The sequence below is a fragment of the Carassius gibelio genome, chromosome B9 (genome assembly GCF_023724105.1).
Source record: "Carassius gibelio isolate Cgi1373 ecotype wild population from Czech Republic chromosome B9, carGib1.2-hapl.c, whole genome shotgun sequence".
NCBI lineage: Eukaryota > Metazoa > Chordata > Actinopteri > Cypriniformes > Cyprinidae > Carassius > Carassius gibelio.
In genome coordinates this window covers 4,708,370-4,727,722 of record NC_068404.1, presented here as the reverse complement: position 1 = coordinate 4,727,722, position 19,353 = coordinate 4,708,370, and the positions used below count along the sequence as shown (strand labels likewise).

The 19,353-nt window shown below is 38.3% G+C and overlaps 1 protein-coding gene across 10 annotated transcripts; it reads right to left on the bottom strand.

Annotated features, from left to right (window-relative positions):
• Positions 1-1,424: 1,424 nt before the first annotated feature.
• si:ch211-222f23.6 (uncharacterized protein LOC100141493 homolog) lies at positions 1,425-9,124 on the bottom strand. Of its 10 annotated transcripts, XR_008155256.1 has the most exons (8): positions 8,938-9,124; positions 8,313-8,642; positions 5,106-5,408; positions 4,637-4,742; positions 3,873-4,012; positions 3,031-3,128; positions 2,812-2,928; positions 1,425-2,700 (listed from the first exon to the last, which is right to left on the bottom strand). XR_008155256.1 is itself a non-coding variant. In XM_052565669.1 (7 exons), the coding sequence occupies exons 1-6, from the start codon at positions 9,020-9,022 to the stop codon at positions 3,040-3,042; spliced, it is 1,053 nt and encodes a 350-aa protein (XP_052421629.1). In that variant the 5' UTR covers positions 9,023-9,124; the 3' UTR covers positions 1,425-2,928; positions 3,031-3,039. The 10 variants fall into 10 exon arrangements, 6 of the variants coding, with proteins under 6 accessions (XP_052421629.1, XP_052421627.1, XP_052421626.1 ...); XR_008155255.1 differs by having other exon boundaries at positions 2,806-3,128; XR_008155254.1 differs by having other exon boundaries at positions 2,812-3,128.
• Between the last annotated feature and the right edge of the window lie 10,229 nt (positions 9,125-19,353).

Below are 19,353 nucleotides of genomic sequence, written 5' to 3'. Positions count from 1 at the left end.
TCGAGAACAGAGGAGCTGATGAAACTGCGCATGTGTGATTCAGCATGAAGCAGACCGACACACAGAGCGTCTGAACTGAACTGATTCTTTTGGTGATTGATTCTGAACTGATTCTGTGCTAATGTTATGAGCGCGTGTGGCAAGTGTAATGTTGTTACACTAGATTATTGAAATTATTATTAACTAATAGCACTAATACAAGAGGCTTTTATTTTGAAATTGGTATCAGGAATAATTGCACAGTGAAGTCATGTGATCTCAAGCACAAAACTATTGTTATTTTAATTTCTTTTTACATATATAATTTGTATTTCTTTTGTTATTAGTTAGATTTTCCTTATGGAATTGTTAATCTATATAAAATGTTTAGGAAGAACCGTTTACGTGAGTTACGTCGTGTGTTAGCACTAGGGAAGAGCTGATGTAATTTCCTGTTCTCTCTCTTTCGCGGGATGTCGTTGCGATGAAAGGTATATTTTATCAGCTCCTCAGAAAAGTGATTGAATCTATTAAATTACTTACTGATTATTGTTTATTTTTGCACGAAATCAGTTTGTTTGTAAATTTTTCTTTATTATGGGATTACTAGTCCAAGTTAGTAACATTATAAAAAGTATGTTTAATCGAAGTGTGTATTCATGTAATGGTCGCCATTTACACGTGCAGTATGCTGCTGAATTAATTACCTAATGATGCATACTTCAGTAAAACAGAGTTATTCAGTTATGAATTATACATTAGTAATTGCGTGAAGTTTGTCTGTTTAACTTTAATGATCCATGAGAGGTTTGAATGTATTTGCTGTTATATAAGTGTACATGGTAACACTCCGCAATGATTGTCAGGCACTGCTAGACCGGATATTCTTCTGTTACTACCTGATGGTGTCTGTTATACTTTGAAACAGGTATGTAAATGGATCATTATAGTATTGGTTTCTTTTCCTGTATGTTTTTCTCTCGTATATTATTATTGTATTTGTTTTTATGAATGTTACTGTAATTTTAAATGCTCGTTATTTTTTCAGTAACGGAGTAATCTAACTAATTACTTTTCCCGTCGTTATAATGCCGTTAACATTACTGGAAGTTAAATGCGGTGCTTTACTATGCATTGTTTAAATAAACGATGTAATCCAAACGCATCCCTGGCTCACACAGCGAGTGAAGAGGTGGGTTTATAACGAGATAAGCGATTATGATTGGCTAAGCAGAGTCACGTGTTTCATGGTAGCCAATCAGAGCCAGTGTTTTTACGCCAGAGGCATCCGTAGTGGCGTCAAACACACACGCACGCGAGATTCACAGCAGCAGCAGCTAGGTAGAGATATAAGCACTAATTCAAATTCATTGTGGTCAAAGGCAAGAACGTGAATATAATGTGTACATGTAAAGTGTGACACACGCATCTACAAAGCTAGTGGCTTCTTTTTTTTTTTTTTTTTTACAGTAACGCAAATAGTTACTTTCCCTGGTAACGAATTACTTTTATTATAGAGTAATTCAGTTACTAACTCAGTTACTTTTTGGAACAAGTAGTGAGTAACTATAACTAATTACTTTTTTAAAGTAACGTTCCCAACAGTGATCATCGCAAATGACGCCATTAAGTCGAGCGCAAAAGAACCGGTGAACCGTTTTCTTCAACCGGTTTATTGAATCGAACTGTCCGAAAGAACTACTGGTGATCCGATCACCGATGCAACCGGTTCTTCACTCGTGAAGGAGTCAGTCTATTGTTCGTTATCTGGCTCGGCTCGGTGTTCATCTTCAGTTCTCTCTTCACAGCAGTTCAGTCAGTGTACTGTTTGAGTACATGAATTACTCCGGGATATTGGTTTGTTTGAACTCAGAGGGAGTGTCAGCCACATTAAAAAAGTTAGCAGCTTAAGTCATTTGTGGATTAATGCGTATTAGAGATGCGAACCGTTTAAACCGATTCAGTTCGATTTGGTGAACTGAATGATTCGTTCGTGAACCCAATATCCAGACTGCTTTGATTTGAACTCTCTCTCACACAGACATGGAAGAGAAGACAATGCTGAATAAAGTCGTCATTTTTGCTATTTTTGGACCAAATTTTTTTTTCGATGCTTCAAAAAATTCCAACGGACCCTCTGATGTCACATGGACTACTTTGATGATGTTTTTCTTACCTTTCTGGAAATGGACAGTATACCGTACACACAGCTTCAATGGAGGGACTGAGAGCTCTCGGACAAAATCTAAAAATATCTTAAACTGTGTTCCGAAGATAAAAGGAGGCCTTACATGTTTGGAACAGCATAAGGGTGAGTTATTAATGACATTTTTGGGCAAACTGACCCTTTAACTCTTTCATAGATATATTTAAAATTTCTATTACATGACTGTTATTTATAGTTAAACAGATCTCTTGGGCCCCCCAAAGTGCATGTGCCATTAGAATCATTCTAACTTCGCCCCATTTGCAGCGCCCCTGATTGGTAACATTATAAACTGCATGCTGATCTAGATATTCAGCTTGCAAACTCATCTACTCATCTAAGTCAAATCATTCAAAAAACAGAGCTTCTGGTAATCGCGGTCAGTTATGACCATAACAACTCCGACCATGACAGATGGGAATATGAGCGTAGTGCTTGATGACTAGCTTCTGCTTTTCTATCCATATCACAACAGTCCCATCGTGCAGGTTCACATGTGCAGCACAGATAAGACCCTGGATAACAAAACCAGTCACAAGGGTCAATTCATTGAAATGGTCTAAGGGTGCAAAAAAATCTAAATACAGAGAAAATCACAAGTTGTCCAAATGAAGCTTTACTATTACTTGAGTGTTAAACACGATGCATTTTTCGACCACTGCTCAATATGTAGGCCAGAGAAATCCACAGGACGGCACAGCTGAAGACCAAACCAAAAAGAAGCCAGCAGTCATCAGTGGATCCTATAAAAAAATGTTAATAAGGATGTTTTTTTGGGTGGGACATGTATTTATTTTGCCCTATAAATAGCGCAAAAAGATTAGTGGGTTGTGTAACTTCCTTACATGTGACTTCTATCTCCTTCCGGTGTTGTGACTCATGAAAGGCCATCGATGCTTGGGGTCGGCTGAGTTGAGACTGCTATTTGCATCATTCACTACACCTTTTTAATGCTGTTGGTTAGTGATTGGTATATTAGTGCATGTGTGCTGTGTGTGCTCTTATGTCTGGGGGTCTGTGGCCCCATGATTTGCCCCTTTCCTCCGGCAGGCTTGGTAACCCTATATTTTAAGAATGGTGGGTTATGATTTTAACTAGGTCTAAAGTACATCACTTTTAAAGTGTGATTCCCTTAATTTTGATACTATATTAAAGTTGAACATCCATCTATATGGATGGGTACTGCTTGTGAATAAAAGGGTTGAACTTCTCTGTCTCTGTTCTTCATTCATTTATGGGCCACTGAACTTGTGTTGCAGTGCAAAGTTATTTCCATGGAGACAAAGAGGACTGAGGAGCAATATCATTGGAATCAGAATGACTTTTTCCAGCTGGTAAATGATGAAAAAAGTCAATCCCAATCCACTCGACTTTAAAAAGCTTGAGCATTTAAAGCAGCAGATGAAATAACTGTAGCAAGCACTTATAATAAATGGAAAGTCGTTATATTTTGGTGTGGATGCTAATATCATTATCGTTATTTGCATAGCTATAATTCACAGTCTGAGCAGGCTTTAATCCTCACATTTACATCCCTACAGGATTGTACAGATTTTCTGTAATGCATCAAAACCTGAAATGCATTTGTTGTTGATGCCAATTATGCATTGTTTTAAAAACAAGAAGTAGCTTAAAACAGAAGCAGCTAAAGAAAGTGTTTAAATATAAAGATTATTAGGCGACTCACCAGTGTTATTCACATAGAGGAAACCTGAAGCACTTCCATACTGGTTTGATGCTGTACAGATGTATACACCATTAGAATCAGTAGAGGATTTTGGGATGAAAAGCTTGTTTCCTTCAGAACGAAGAGTACTTCCATTCAATCTGTTAATAAAGACACATTAGAGAAACTAGTGAATCCAACGTGATATATACATGAACATATGTGACCCTGGAGCACAAAGCCAGTCATAAGTAGCATGGGGATATTTCTAGCAATAGCTAACAATACATTGAATGAGTCAAAATGATACATTTTTCTTTTACGCCAAGAATCATTAGGGTATTAAGTAAAGATCATGTTCCATGAAGATATTTTGTATATTTCCAACGGTAAATATATTAAAAACTAATTTTTGATTAGTAACATGCATTGCTAATGACTTCATTTGGACAACTTTAAAGGCATTTTTTAAAATTTATTTATTTATTTTTTCAAAAATTTTAATTCAATATTGTCCTATACTAAAAAAATTAAAAACGTTTTTATACTTTTTTATATTTTATAATTATTTTAACGTGTCTGATTGCACACTTCTTGTTTTCTGAATCCAAATGTTCCCAAATCTTGAGTACTAGAACATTCCCAGATATAACACTTACACATACTGTTTTCCATCATCCTATCTGAGTAAAACAAAACAGCTCTGCCTAAAAAATAACAAGCAACTCTGAAGCTGTCTGAAATGTGTAGGAATTAAAGAACTAAAAAGCACATGATTTCATTACTTGATCCAGATGTAGCTGGTTGGTGCTGGGTTACAATCCACTGAACAAAGATATTCTTGAGTCTGTGTTGGGTCATCAGGAGATATCACCACCAAGTCAGGAGGATCTAAAAGTTGCAAATATAATAATAATACTTTAATGCTTTAATAATAATAATAATTCATTTACAGGAGGGAATCCGTGCGAATCACATTTCACATCTGGACGGTTAAAAGCATTATGTAGGCCAGGAAAAGTTTAACTTTCTTCTTCTAGAGGAATGAAAATGTGATTGCTTTCCAGCTCCACCAGTTAACAGATTGCAGACACAGAGGCCCATCACAACTTACTGTCACATAAAATCTGTTAAGAGTTACTCAGCCTTTAGCAGTTGCTGTTGTATTCTTTTTGCACTAAGCTATACTTGTTTGCAGTTTATGACAGTTTACATATTACATATATGTTATATGTAAATGCATATGTTACTTACAGTGGACATTTATTATGTAGTCAAGTTCTAGCTCCTTTGTCAGTGTGCTGTGTTTTATCACACACTGGATCTTCTTCTGGTTTAAATCTTTAGATGGTGCACCAAGTGTGTGGGACACAGATGTGACGCTTCCGTCTGTGTGCTCTGTGTAGCTGGTTTCTGTCCTCAGTGAGTCATTCAGAGCTCCTAATTTCCAAAACACCTCTGCTGCAGGCCGGGCATGGGAAGCGACACATGAGGCCAGAATAATGTCAGAATGACCCCAAACATGTGTCTTCCCTGTTACATTTCCCACCGGAGGAACTACATTTGAAACAAAAAAGGACAATTAATGAATTATGTCAACAACGAGAACATGACAAACATTGATTATTTCTAAAAGCTGGTAGTTAATCTTTTTTTATTTTTATGAAATGGTTAATTATTGAGTGTATAAAAATGAAATACTTAATACTTAAATAAAAAACGTAATAGTTTTTGTCTTTCAAATTTAAATGTGAATGTCAAATACATTGACCGTTAATAATTTTTATGTTATTTTTGTGCACTAAGCAGTAACATTTTTCTTTTACACGTTTTGTTCTGTAAGAGGAAATACAATGATGAATCGTTTAAAATGGAAAATTCTGTCCATTATGTGTTAAATTCTGATGCTTGAGACAATGGGCTATATCATACACCCAGGGGTGGGGGGGGTGTTTAATGTTTTGGGGGCCCCCTCTGAGGATTTTGTGATGGATTCTCGGGCTGGGGATGGGTATCGTTTACATTTTATCGATATCAAGTACTTTACTGCCATGTTACTCTCAATAATTTGGTGCAAAATAAAATATTTTAAAAAGATAAAATGTTTCAAGTCATTTTATTACTGCAGTTTACAAATGCATGTTTACAAAAGCAAATGGAAAAAGGCACATAAAGAATTTTTTTTTTAAATAAAAAGCCCCTTCAGAGAGAGAGAAAGAGAGAGAGAGAGATTTTCCCATCATATCATAGGAGCACAATAGAATGTAATGGAGAGTTCTGGTGTCTCTATTTTTATAAACACACACACACACACACACATACACACACACACACATTATATATATATATATATATATATATATATATATATATATATATATATATATATATATATATATAAAAGTGTGTACTGTATATATATATATATATATATATATATATATATATATATATATGAAAAGAGAGAAATCTCAAATATGCAATGTTGGGGGTTTTCCAGGACCAGGATTGGGAACCAGTAATCTACATGATAAAAAGGCTTCTTTTTAACATTTATTCAGGACCTTTTTGAATATGGGGGGAATTCCCCTCTTAGGTGACTCTTGTGGTAGGGAGGATTTTATATGAGTGGTGAAATTTTTTTGACTTTCTATTTTTTTTTTACAAATATGTAATTAAAATTTGGTCATGCTGTGTATATTTGTTTTTACAATGAGGCAACTGAGTTGGGATGGTTTGGGGTCAGTTTGGCGTTTTCAAACATATCAATTGTAAAGGCTAACTGAAAGCCCAAATGTGCATATACTGCATCCAGACACTCATCACGTTATAAACACAGACACACTGCAGTGCATAGACGCTAATGCTGATGTGGACGTCACTGCCATACTTTTAGCCAATTACTAGAGATCTACAGACAGATGTGATGATTCATGAGTGGGGGTTTTTAGCACAATAACAGATCTAATTTTAAATATATGAACTGTATGGTGATCATGATGCCTAAATATAAGTTCTGCTGCAACTCTGAAATTAGAGCACAGTAATATTATTTAATTATTTAATCAAAATCAAATCTATCTATACGATCCTGTCTTTTATCTTTTAAACAGTCCAGACTCGTATATCCCTGAAAGCAGCTGGACTTGTTAGTTTTGACTGCAAAGATATGTAATGTTCTACAATATAAACTTCACGAAAGACTTAAGTCCGATTCTGACGGTTATTATTTCTCGTGGGGACCTCTGTAACAAAATAAATTTACATATCAGCTCAGAGATAAAACTCATGGATTCAGATGATGATTATTATTGTTGTTTTTGTAAAAAACTGTATTGTCTAATTATGCAGTATTTACTGTATCAGTGAATGACAACACAGTTTTGAGTCTGTCACATGTGCATAAAAAAAGTGTGAAATATCTATTACGTTGCTTTTTACTATCACTTATATTGGGCACTCTTTTTCATTTAAATTCTGTATGTTGACATTGATGATGATGAATTTGTTTTTCGAGGGTATCGTTAAATTACTTGATTGACTTTTTGATGGTGACTGCTTGCATATTTTAATCATATTTGGTAATTCTTTTTAATGCATTTGCCCCGATTTGATCCATGGGAAATGTATCCAACGTTATTATGGTTTATTTTGTCATAATTATTTTGTTTTAAGGAGTTAAAATGGCTCTTAACAACCTTCAATGACATATTCTATCACATTATTTTGGCGGTTAAAGTTTTGGGTGTTTTTTGTTGTTAGAGTGGGCAGGTTTCTGTGAGCTTTTGGGCTGGAAATCATCCATCCAATCTGGCAACACTGTGTGCAGCTCACTCAAAGTGCAGACGTGATGTGGTGATGTGAAGCCATTTGTGCATTTGTGCACTCATGCCTCACTTAAAGTTTTCAAATTATTTTGTTAGTTATTTAATGAAGAAATATGAATTGTACCTCACCTTAAGCACTGTAATTTTTTTACCTGCACCAGACAGAGATTGAGACTGCTGCATGTCGTGCCAAACCTAGTCTCATGCATAGAAAATTAATATATATTCATTTTTATATTTTTATTATCTTGTTGTTAAAAATTACAGATTTTTTATCATTATTATATTTATATTTAAGTGTATTGTATTTATAAAAAATATTTTTGTTATTAATTGTTTTGTATTTATTATAATTTAGTATTGTCTTTAGTTTTCTTATTAAAAGCTGTATATTTGATTAGTTTGGATGGATTGACATTTTGTTGTCTATTAAATGTATATATGTAGTCTTTTAATAGCCTAGACATCTTGGGTGTGTTTAGACCACTAATAGATGTCTTTTAATCAAAAAATTGCTTTTCTGGGCACATGGGTGGGTAAATGAAAAACATATAATTTTTTGTTGAATCCTAAGCATTTACAAGTTTGTATTTTAAAGCAGCTTTAATTCAGAGAAGAACATTTACGGTCTTACCAAGTACGGTGACATTGATGTCTGTCTGAGTTTTTCCATTAGGAAATATGGAGATACAAGTATAGATCCCATCATCCTGCAGTGTCATTCCTAGCAGCTGAACCGATCCATTCTTCTCTTTAATATTTCCAGTAAACTTGAACTTGTCCAGTAAATCGTTTTTGTGTTCAGTTTTTCCATCTTTGTCAACGATTAAGAAGGTTTCCTGTTTAGGGGTTTCTCTCGTCTGTTTCTGCCAGATAATATGAATTAAATTCTCCTCTGTCTCAATCAGATGACAAAACAAAGTGATATTTCCTCCTTTTTTGACTGATACATCATGACCAACAGCTGCAAAATATGTAAAAAAAAAAAAAGAAGAAAAAAAAAAGTGTGAGTTAACATATAAATATCTCCTGAAAAAAAAGTGAGTTGTTCTCACGATTCAAAATGGAATCGAGGCTGTTTTTTTTTTCTTTTTTTTGTTTAGCATAATAACACAAATGACCCAAATTAATTTTATTATTATTATTTTTTTACTGAAAAGATGTAACACAATTTAAAAATCATTAAACCCCAAGATCATAAACTCCTATATCCAATACATAAAAGTTAACATATAGTAAATACAGAAAAAGCAACTTGCCTGTTATGCTGTTACATTTGAGATAAAAGAAAAACAGACTGAAGAATAAGTCAAAAACATTTCTTCTCCAAAGCAGAAGATGCATGTTGTCCAAAAGCTGTTAAAACCACTTCTAATGAACTACTATCAGGTCTCTCGCTCTAGACTGTGTGCTGTTGCTGACTACCCTCACATGAGACAAAAAAATCAGTAGACCATTGGATGAGCAGAAAGGAAGGGGAGGCCGGACGAAGACTAAAAAAAAAATGTGTTTGCTCACTGTTCATCACTGTTTTCACAAATTCAGTTACACTAAGACAATCGTTTTCAAAAACCATTTTCAGGGCCCCAAAATGCTGCTGTTGTGTAAATGCATGGCTGAAACACATAAAAACAACATTTTCTGAGCTGCAGTTTGTTACATATGATGACCCCGTTCACTGAAGACATTGCCTACAATGGGGATGTGAGCATCAGAACTGAACCACAGAGCAGAAGAAGCCTGTCTGATGAGTCATGCTTTCCTCTACATTCATTTATGTTATTAAAAAGAAGAAATGTCTTACTAAATACTTTTATGAAATACTGCAGATGAAAACAGGAAGTGATACCTTTAGAGAGGGGGTGTCAAACTCGGTTCCAGGAGGGTCAGTGTCATGCAAAGTTTAGCTTTAACTCTAATTAAACATACCTGAACTAGCTGATCAAGTTTAGAGATTATAAAAACCTTTATAGAAAGGTTTGGAGCTGGTTGGAGCTGAACTCTTTAAGACACTGTTCATTGATTGGCCTTTTAAGTGTGTATTACAATTCTGTGACTTTTAAAACACTCCAAAAGATAAAAGGAAACAGTTAACTTCTGCCTAAGTTTCTTTAGTCATGTACCTTATATACTGTAATTGTGACAATTAAAGCTCAGAATGTAGTTCATGAAATGTCTCCTTAGTCTGCTCTTCTAGAAGAAACATAGTGAGGTCAAATGAGGAACATAACGAGGAAGTCTGAGCTTCCTGAACTTCCTGTTATTCTGTTTGTTGGGGTTTGGTACTTGTATCACCATGAAGTACATTTGCCTCAGGACAATGTATATATTAAATATTAGCGTAGATGCCATTCTTCTAATGATGTAGCAAGTACGGTGTTATGTGAAGTGTTCTGGTTCCAGTTTACCTAATTAATGCAGCCTAAAAATCCTTTAACGGATTTGGATATTAAAAGCATATTAGTATGTTATGTGTATGCCAGGTTAAAGAGATGGGTCTTCAATCTAGATTTAAACTGCAAGAGTGTGTCTGCCTCCCGAACAATGTTAGGTAGGTTATTCCAGAGTTTAGGCGCCAAATAGGAAAAGGATCTGCCGCCCGCAGTTGATTTTGATATTCTAGGTATTATCAAATTGCCTGAGTTTTGAGAACGTAGCGGACGTAGAGGAGTATACTGAGGTGCTTAACCATTCAGGGCTTTATAAGTAATAAGCAATATTTTAAAATCTATACGATGTTTGATAGGGAGCCAGTGCAGTGTGGACAGGACCGGGCTAATATGGTCATACTTCCTGGTTCTAGTAAGAACTCTTGCTGCTGCATTTTGGACTAGCTGTAGTTTGTTTACCAAGCGTGCAGAACAACCACCCAATAAAGCATTACAATAGTCTAACCTTGAAGTCATAAATGCATGGATTAACATTTCTGCATTTGACATTGAGAGCATAGGCCGTAATTTAGATATATTTTTGAGATGGAAAAATGCAGTTTTACAAATGCTAGAAACGTGGCTTTCTAAGGAAAGATTGCGATCAAGTAGCACACCTAGGTTCCTAACTGATGATGAAGAATTGACAGAGCAACCATCAAGTCTTAGACAGTGTTCTAGGTTATTACAAGTAGAGTTTTTAGGCCCTATGATTAACACCTCTGTTTTTTCTGAATTTAGCAGTAAGAAATTACTCGTCATCCAATTTTTTATATCGACTATGCATTCCATTAGTTTTTCAAATTGGTGTGTTTCACCGGGCTGCGAGGAAATATAGAGCTGTGTATCATCAGCATAACAGTGAAAGCTAACACCATGTTTCCTGATGATATCTCCCAAGGGTAACATATAAAGCGTGAAAAGTAGCGGCCCTAGAACTGAGCCTTGAGGTACTCCATACTGCACTTGTGATCGATATGATACATCTTCATTCACTGCTACGAACTGATGGCGGTCATATAAGTACGATTTAAACCATGCTAATGCACTTCCACTGATGCCAACAAAGTGTTCAAGTCTATGCAAAAGAATGTTGTGGTCAATTGTGTCAAATGCAGCACTAAGATCCAATAAAACTAATAGAGAGATACACCCACGATCAGATGATAAGAGCAGATCATTTGTAACTCTAAGGAGAGCAGTTTCAGTACTATGATACGGTCTAAATCCTGACTGGAAATCCTCACATATACCATTTTTCTCTAAGAAAGAATATAATTGTGAGGATACCACCTTTTCTAGTATCTTGGACAGAAAAGGGAGATTCGAGATTGGTCTATAATTAACTAGTTCTCTGGGGTCAAGTTGTGGCTTTTTTATGAGAGGCTTAATTAACAGCCAGTTTGAAGGTTTTGGGGACATATCCTAATGCACAGAAGTAATGGATGAGCAATTACCATGTAATGCTGCCTTCACATGCTATGTTAATTATTGTTAAGTTTCCAAAAATTGAACATGAATCATAGTTACAGTTGGGAAACTCTGAGGTAATTATGAAACCTGAGTTTCCGAGTTGGTTGGGCCAAAGACATGGCAGAGGTGGGAAGTTTTATCCATTTTCTACATTGCTTTCTACTGCCAATTCAGTCATGCAGATTTATGAATATAAATAATCATTTGATGCATATTGTATGTATTGAACAGAGCAAACATAGCATTTATTTGACTGAAATGTAGGAATCGTCACAAACATGTGGAAAATAGGACGTTGAGGATAGCTCGAGAAGGCAGCATGAGCGCTGTCTTTCCATATTTTGCCATTCTGATTTTAAAGTATGTTTTAACTCTTTATGTGCCATATAGACAGCAGTGTGCAGTTTTCAACTGTAACCAAAACATCTTGATAACATTTAGAAAGAGTCATAAAATGGCATTTGGTATTTCACAACTAAATAGAATCAGATTGACAAATTATGCCTGACATCACACATCTTAACCTTTTCTAAAAACCCTTCTCCAATATAGCTTAAACATTAACATGCAAAAAAGGTCCAGAATCTATCAGTTAATCCACAGACTTTGCGTTCTGGCTGTATCTGTGATTGAGGTGTTTTAAAATGAGTATGACACTCATGCCTGGTCTGCAATGGTTCTTCCTTCAGTCGCAACTACATTGTGAGAAACCTTTCTGCTGCCAGCCTGCTCTGAAGCCATGAACAACAATAAAGTCATAATGGAAGTCAGTTTAGATGTTGGCTGTTTTGTGGTATGCCAACTCAAATTTTAGAACAACCAGATCAACCTGCATCGAAGCTGAACAGTGTAGAAAATCAAATTAAAATTTAGAGTGTCAAATTTTCATCGTCATTATATCTGCACAGTCTTGACTGTCTGGAATTAGTTCAGATATGATCAACTAGATTGGATAATATAGCTTTCCCAAAAAATGGAGTTTGGAGATTGAGTATCATAAACCACTTTCAAGTGTGACGTTATTTCCTGCTGCTCAAATAACAATAATGCAATGCAATGCATTTACCAAGTGTATACAGCAAATGGTGAATTTAAAACGATATAAAGACCAACTTTGCAAAGTCAATTTAACTGTGTGACCTGTTCATAAACAAGGTTCCTTAAATCATGGTTGGAAGGTATGAATAACACCCAATAATTATCCTAGCATAACCTTTGGAGCTCCTCTGTGGGATTTGAGATAGGTGGGTGTGAAGAGTGGGGTGGGGCCGAGGGATGTGGGAACGAGCGAGGCCAGTGGAGTGATTGGGAAATGAGCGACATCTGCGACCCACCACCGGTCTCGAGTCACCCAGAGGAGATGGAAGGATATAAACAAGGAGCAACGACAGTGAGGACGAGAGAGGACCAGGCCTGGGCTTATAGTTGTGTTTGCCTTTTATTTGTGCACATCAGTCGTCCGTGAGGGGCTGATGCGCTGTTTTGTGTTTATTTTTGTAATTGAAGTCTTTATTTGATTGTCTGCCGGTTCCCGCCTCCTTCTTCCCGATGATTAGGAAGATTTTAGGGAGAAGGAGGGACGCGCTGCTGAAGATCCCTCGCCGCTGTGGTGAATCCGCGGTGCCATCGAGCAGGCGAGGAGTGTGCCGCCATGGACGCTCGAGGCGGTGGGCTGGAGTGAGTTGAAAGGACGGGTGAGATTGCTGCCGGCCGCCCACGATGTGGAGGGGCGGCTGCCGTCCGTGAGGGAGCGGAGGAGTCGGCGCCATTCGCCAGGGGGCCGGGGCCTGGTGCCTCCATGAAGGTATCCGGAGGGGCAGGGAACAGGGGAATCCTGCCGGCTGCCCAAAACTGGAGGAGCCGTCGCCATCCTCCGGGCGGTGGAGGAGTGTCGCGCCGTCCGCCGAGGGCCGTCCAGTGCCACCGCCAGGCACCACGGAGGAGATCAGCCAGCTGGTGGAGGGCCGAGCAGCAGTGCGTCTGGGAACCGGAATTCATTTTTTTCCTCTCTCCCCTCTCTCGTCTCTGTTGCTCCTCCTTCCATCTCCTTTTCTCTCTCCTCGTCTGTCCTACCCCCAGGTCCCCGCAAGTCCCCGTGAGCGGTCCCCCCCCAGAGGGAAGGGGGGGTAGAGCGCAGTCTCGAGAGTACCCCCCACCTGCGGTATGTGAAGAGTGGGGCGGGGCCGAGGGATGTGGGAACGAGCGAGGCCGGTGGAGTGATTGGGAAATGAGTGACACCTGTGACCCACCACCGGTCTCGAGTCCCATAGAGGAGATGGAAGGATATAAAACTGGAGCGACAACAGTGAAGGACGAGAGAGGACCAGGCCTGGGCTTTAAGTTGTGTTTGCCCCAAGTTGTGTTTGGGGCTGATGCGCTGTTTTGTGTTTATTTTTGTAATTAAAGTCTTTATTTGATGATTTGGAAGATTTTATTAGTACAGTGGGGTGTGCCATTGTTTTTCATTAACATTCATTCCATTCCCTCAGCTTCGCTCCATTCCCACAGCTCTCGTCTTCAGCCTGCTTGCCACATAATCTAACTGCCCCCAATTGTGGCTCTTGTTTTGTCATGCCATTGGTGTTAATTGTGGCTGGTGATTATCAGATTCTGAAATCTCAGAGGTGTTTTTCTGAGCGTTCTTCTTCCCGTCTATGAACTGTGGCCTTCTAGGCCGGATGCTAGCCTGATGCCAGAGCTGGATAGCAGGGGTGTGGTCATAATTCTTAATAGAGGGACAGTCAGCAGGTTACAGAGGATTCTTTTTATAAGACTGGACCTCCAGTAACTTTTCACTAACTTAATTTGATTGAAGCCTCTTTCACAGTCTGCAGTAGAGGCTGGTACAGTGAGAATGAGGTCAACCAGGCTGAGGACGTCGGGGCACTGCATTTGCAAAGACCTGTTGATTTCTGGCCAGGTCTTCATGTGGAGACTCTCTCCCGTCTCAGACAGTCTTGTCTTGAGAATGATCCACTGATCTAGGATGAGCTCACCATGACCCCCAAGGATGTCGAGATGCTCTGGAAGTGTGTAGTTAATTCCTCCACTTCTGATTCAACAAATTCTGAAAAGAGACAGACATAATGAATAAGCATTGAGTTAGATGACTTTGTAGATGAAATGTTATGTATGAACCTAAACCACATACCTTTAGAGCAATCTGATTTAAGATATTCAGCTAAGCAGCAAACACATTAACACAACTTTTCGGTTCTCACTTTGACACACTCCTGGTTTTGTATTTTGTGAGCACTGTTTGGGTGGCTGTCAGGCGGCTGTGTACTTCAGCCACTGTGATAGCTGAGGTTTGAATCATGCATGAAGTTGCAAAACATGAAAAACGCTCACATAATGGAGAGGAAATACGATGTCGCTATCTTTTATTGAAGGGTCTTCCTCTCAGCTGCAACTATGTGCTCAATAAACACCCTGGCTTGCTTCTGATTCACGTATGTGCTACCTGTGCTAATTCCCTTTTTCTCATCTAATCTATAAAATGAAAATGAAAAAATAAACAATGAAAAGACGCAAATAATCGTATCATAGCAATAACGTTATAGGCTACTTTATGCATATAAACTAGCCTAGCTAACTGACATTAATTAGATGGGTGCTATATTCTTCTGACCTTATACAGCATTTAATATAAAATCTACTATTCAACATTTTCTAGACAAAAAAGAAAAGACTTACTTGCATTGCCATTTGTAATCTTGAAATGGCCTTCCTTTTTTCGCGATTGCGTGGACATTCCGAAACAGTATCATCATATCCAACTGGGCCGTCTTCATGCTGGTAAGTGCCGTCATGGCAGCCATATTCTCCATGGCTGCTTTTCCCTGCGCTCTCTTTTTTACCTGGATGTGGCATTTGGATGATTCGTGGTCTTTTATTGCTTCCAGTTTTAGATTTTGTAGTATTTCAAACAAAATAGCCTGCCTGGATGCTGACTTTCCACTGTTTACACTCATTAAAGCTGAATAGGAATATTAGCAAATCACTACATCCGTAGGATGAACATCTACCCACTGAAGTGCCATTAAAATTCCAATCATTTCTGTGGTGTATACTGAAACATGATCTGTAATTCTCTTTTCAATACCATATTTAAAATGAGGAATGTAAACTGATGCTGCTTTATGTCCAGTGACTGTATTTTTAGATCCATCTGTGAATGTTTGAATACTATTATACTATTCTTGACTTAGGTGCTGCTTCACAACTATATCTTTTGTTATGATTATTTCCTTTTTTTCATCTTGTCTTTCAATGTTAGATCTACATCAGGTCTAGGGAAAAGCCATGGAGGTATTGATGGTATTACCACTGTGGGATTACTATTTATATTATTTTTTCTATGTTCTGTGCTTCTTTTCCTACATTCCATCCAAAACTCATTAGCTGTACTAATGCAGACACGTTCGTTGAATTGGTGATTACACTTCCAGTTCTTATTTCGTGTACTGCTTCTAGACTCTAAGAATTCTGCATCCGATGTTTGTCTTGCAATATGGTCTTGGCGACTCATGCTACCAAGCATTAGTCTACCCGGCTATTAATTTTTCTTTCAGCTCCACTGATGCTTGAGCTGGAACAAATCAGTGGGTGAGCTCACATCTGAGTAGATTACTATGGCAAGATGTTTTTACGAAAAACCTAATGACTCGAGCTGCAGAGTGAGAAGGGGTTTTCTTGTCTCTGCTCCTGCACTGCATTAATTAATGCACTTACGCTTCCAACTCTAGTTACATGTGACCCGTTTTTATCACGGACTCCACAGCTGACATTGCAGTGCCCTTTGGTTTTTGGTGCTTCATGCTACCAAGAACTAGACTGTCCAGCTAATAATAATTCTTCAGCTCCACTGTTTTTCTGTGCTATGAGCTGGATCTGTGGAGTTTTGCAACACACATTTGTCATGCAACATGGTTTTTGGCACTTCAGACTATCAAAACTATTTTCATAATTGGCCTAAGCATTATTCTTCTCATCCCAACTGAGTTACTCTGAGCTAAGCTACTTTGTGAATGAGTTCACGTGTAAAACTATCTTTTGGCAAGCTATAAATGCTCACATTGGTCAGCCTACTTCATTGATTGATTCGGGGCTTTTGCTACCAACATGAATGGCCACATTATGTACTACAGCATACATTATTGTGCACTAGAGATGTTGGGTGCTTCATGCTACCAAGCAGTGGTTTGCATGATTCATTACTCTGTTCTTTTCAGCTCCACGGTTGCATTGAGCTGGAACTGTTTATAGATGTGGACAACCTACAAGTTTGCTGCCTTTATCAGCTGTTCCACCGCATGTTGTGTTTCAGACTGATTTTACCGTTCTCCGCACTTTAGCTTGAAGATGGAGAGGATAGCCCTGAAGCCATTGGTGCAGGGCCTATGTTGACATCCAAGTCCCTACTCTGTGGTTGGTGCTGGCATGCCTGATTTAGTATCCATTCCTGTTTCAGAGGTTTTTCCCACATTTCAGGTGTCTTGGGGCCTCATGAGGGAGGATCAGGCTGTCATATGGTTACACCATCCAGCTTATTTGGGTTGATTGGATTTGCATCACCTAACCTTATGCTTGGAGTAAGCAATATCAAGATGCGGACACAGAATCTCATCCTGTCTCTATCTGAACCAGAGTTTGGTTTGTGACCATCAGTCTAGGATGCATACTTCTGCATCCAGATCGTCAAGAGACACAGGAAGCTCCTCAGGTTTGCTTTTTGAATGAAGTTTGCCAATACTTTATTATTCTATTGAACTATACATTGGTCAGAATGGATTACGCTCTTGCCCCCTGTCAGGTTGGTGAGATGTGTTATTTTTTGGATGCAGATCAGGTTCCTGTCGATCAGAGCAGTTCATGTTCCGGGTCTACTGACCTCAGGAGTGGACTTACTCTTGCACCCTCAGTTGGGTGAGTCTCATATGGCAAGGTTCAGCTGAGCGGAAGTGGATTGTTTGCTTCGAGCATGCACATTGCCCGCTCTGGTTTCCTTGTCAATCAATCAATCAATCACCTTTATTTATATAGTGCTTTAAACAAAATACATTGCGTCAAGGCACTGAACAACATTCATTTGGAAAACAGTGTCTCAATAATGCAAAATGATAGTTAAAGGCAGTTCATCATTGAATTCAGTTATGTCATATCTGTTCAGTTTAAATAGTGTCTGTGCATTTATTTGCAATCAAGTCAATGATAATGCTGTAGATGAAGTGACCCCAACTAAGCAAGCCAGAGGCGACAGCGGCAAGGAACCAAAACTCCATTGGTGACAGAATGGAGAAAAAACCTTGGGAGAAACCAGGCTCAGTTGGGGGGCCAGTTCTCCTCTGAACAGACGAAACCAGTAGTTCAATTCCAGGCTGCAGCAAAGTCAGATTGTGCAGAAGAATCATCTGTTTCCTGTGGTCTTGTCCTGGTGGTCCTCTAAGACAAGGTCTTTACAGGGGATCTGTATCTGGGGCTCTTGTTGTCCTGGTCTCCGCTGTCTTTCAGGGCAGTAGAGGTCCTTTCTAGGTGCTGATCCACCATCTGGTCTGGATACGTACTGGATCCGGGCAACTGCAGTGACCCTCTGATCTGGACACAGACTGGATCTGGTGGCCACGGTGACCTCGGAACAAGAGAGAAACAGACAAATATTAGCGTAGATGCCATTCTTCTAATGATGTAGCAAGTACATAGGGTGTTATGTGAAGTGTTTTCCGGTTCCGGTTTACCTAATTAATGGAGCCTAAAAATCCTTTAACGGATTTGGATATTAAAAGCATATTAGTATGTTATGTGTAAGCCAGGTTAAAGAGATGGGTCTTTAATCTAGATGTAAACTGCAAGATTGTGTCTGCCTCCCGAACAATGTATTATCAAATTGCCTGAGTTTTGAGAACGTAGCGGACGTAGAGGAGTATAATGTAAAAGGAGCTCATTCAAATACTGAGGTGCTAAACCATTCAGGGCTTTATAAGTAATAAGCAATATTTTAAAATCTATACGATGTTTGATAGGGAGCCAGTGCAGCAATGACAGGACCGGGCTAATATGGTCATACTTCCTGGTTCTAGTAAGAACTCTTGCTGCTATATTTTGGACTAGCTGTAGTTTGTTTACTAAGCGTGCAGAACAACCACCCAATAAAGCATTACAGTAGTCTAACCTTGAAGTCATAAATGCATGGATTAACATTTCTGCATTTGACATTGAGAGCATAGGCCGTAATTTAGATATATTTTTGAGATGGAAAAATGCATTTTTACAAATGCTAGAAACGTGGCTTTCTAAGGAAATATTGCGATCAAATAGCACACCTAGGTTCCTAACTGATGACGAAGAATTGACAGAGCAACCATCAAGTCTTAGACAGTGTTCTAGGTTATTACAAGCAGAGTTTTTAGGTCCTATAATTAACACCTCTGTTTTTTCTGAATTTAGCAGTAAGAAATTACTCGTCATCCAATTTTTTATATCGACTATGCATTCCATTAGTTTTTCAAATTGGTGTGTTTCACCGGGCCGCGAAGAAATATAGAGCTGAGTATCATCAGCATAACAGTGAAAGCTAACACCATGTTTCCTGATGATATCTCCCAAGGGTAACATATAAAGCGTGAAGAGTAGCGGCCCTAGTACTGAGCCTTGAGGTACTCCATACTGCACTTGTGATCGATATGATACATCTTCATTCACTGCTACGAACTGATGGCGGTCATATAAGTACGATTTAAACCATGCTAATGCATTTCCACTGATGCCAACAAA

What these genes read in the sequence shown, in the direction of transcription:
- si:ch211-222f23.6 (XM_052565665.1), bottom strand. Translation starts at nt 9,022, where the DNA reads ATGCATCTTCTGCTTTGGAGAAGAAATGTTTTTGACTTATTCTTCAGT. An exon ending in CTACATAATAAATGTCCACT is followed by an intron (nt 4,743 to 5,105) that starts GTAAGTAACATA and finishes TGCAACTTTTAG; the next exon opens with ATCCTCCTGACTTGGTGGTG. An exon ending in CCTCTATGTGAATAACACTG is followed by an intron (nt 2,929 to 3,872) that starts GTGAGTCGCCTA and finishes ATTTTTTTATAG; the next exon opens with GATCCACTGATGACTGCTGG.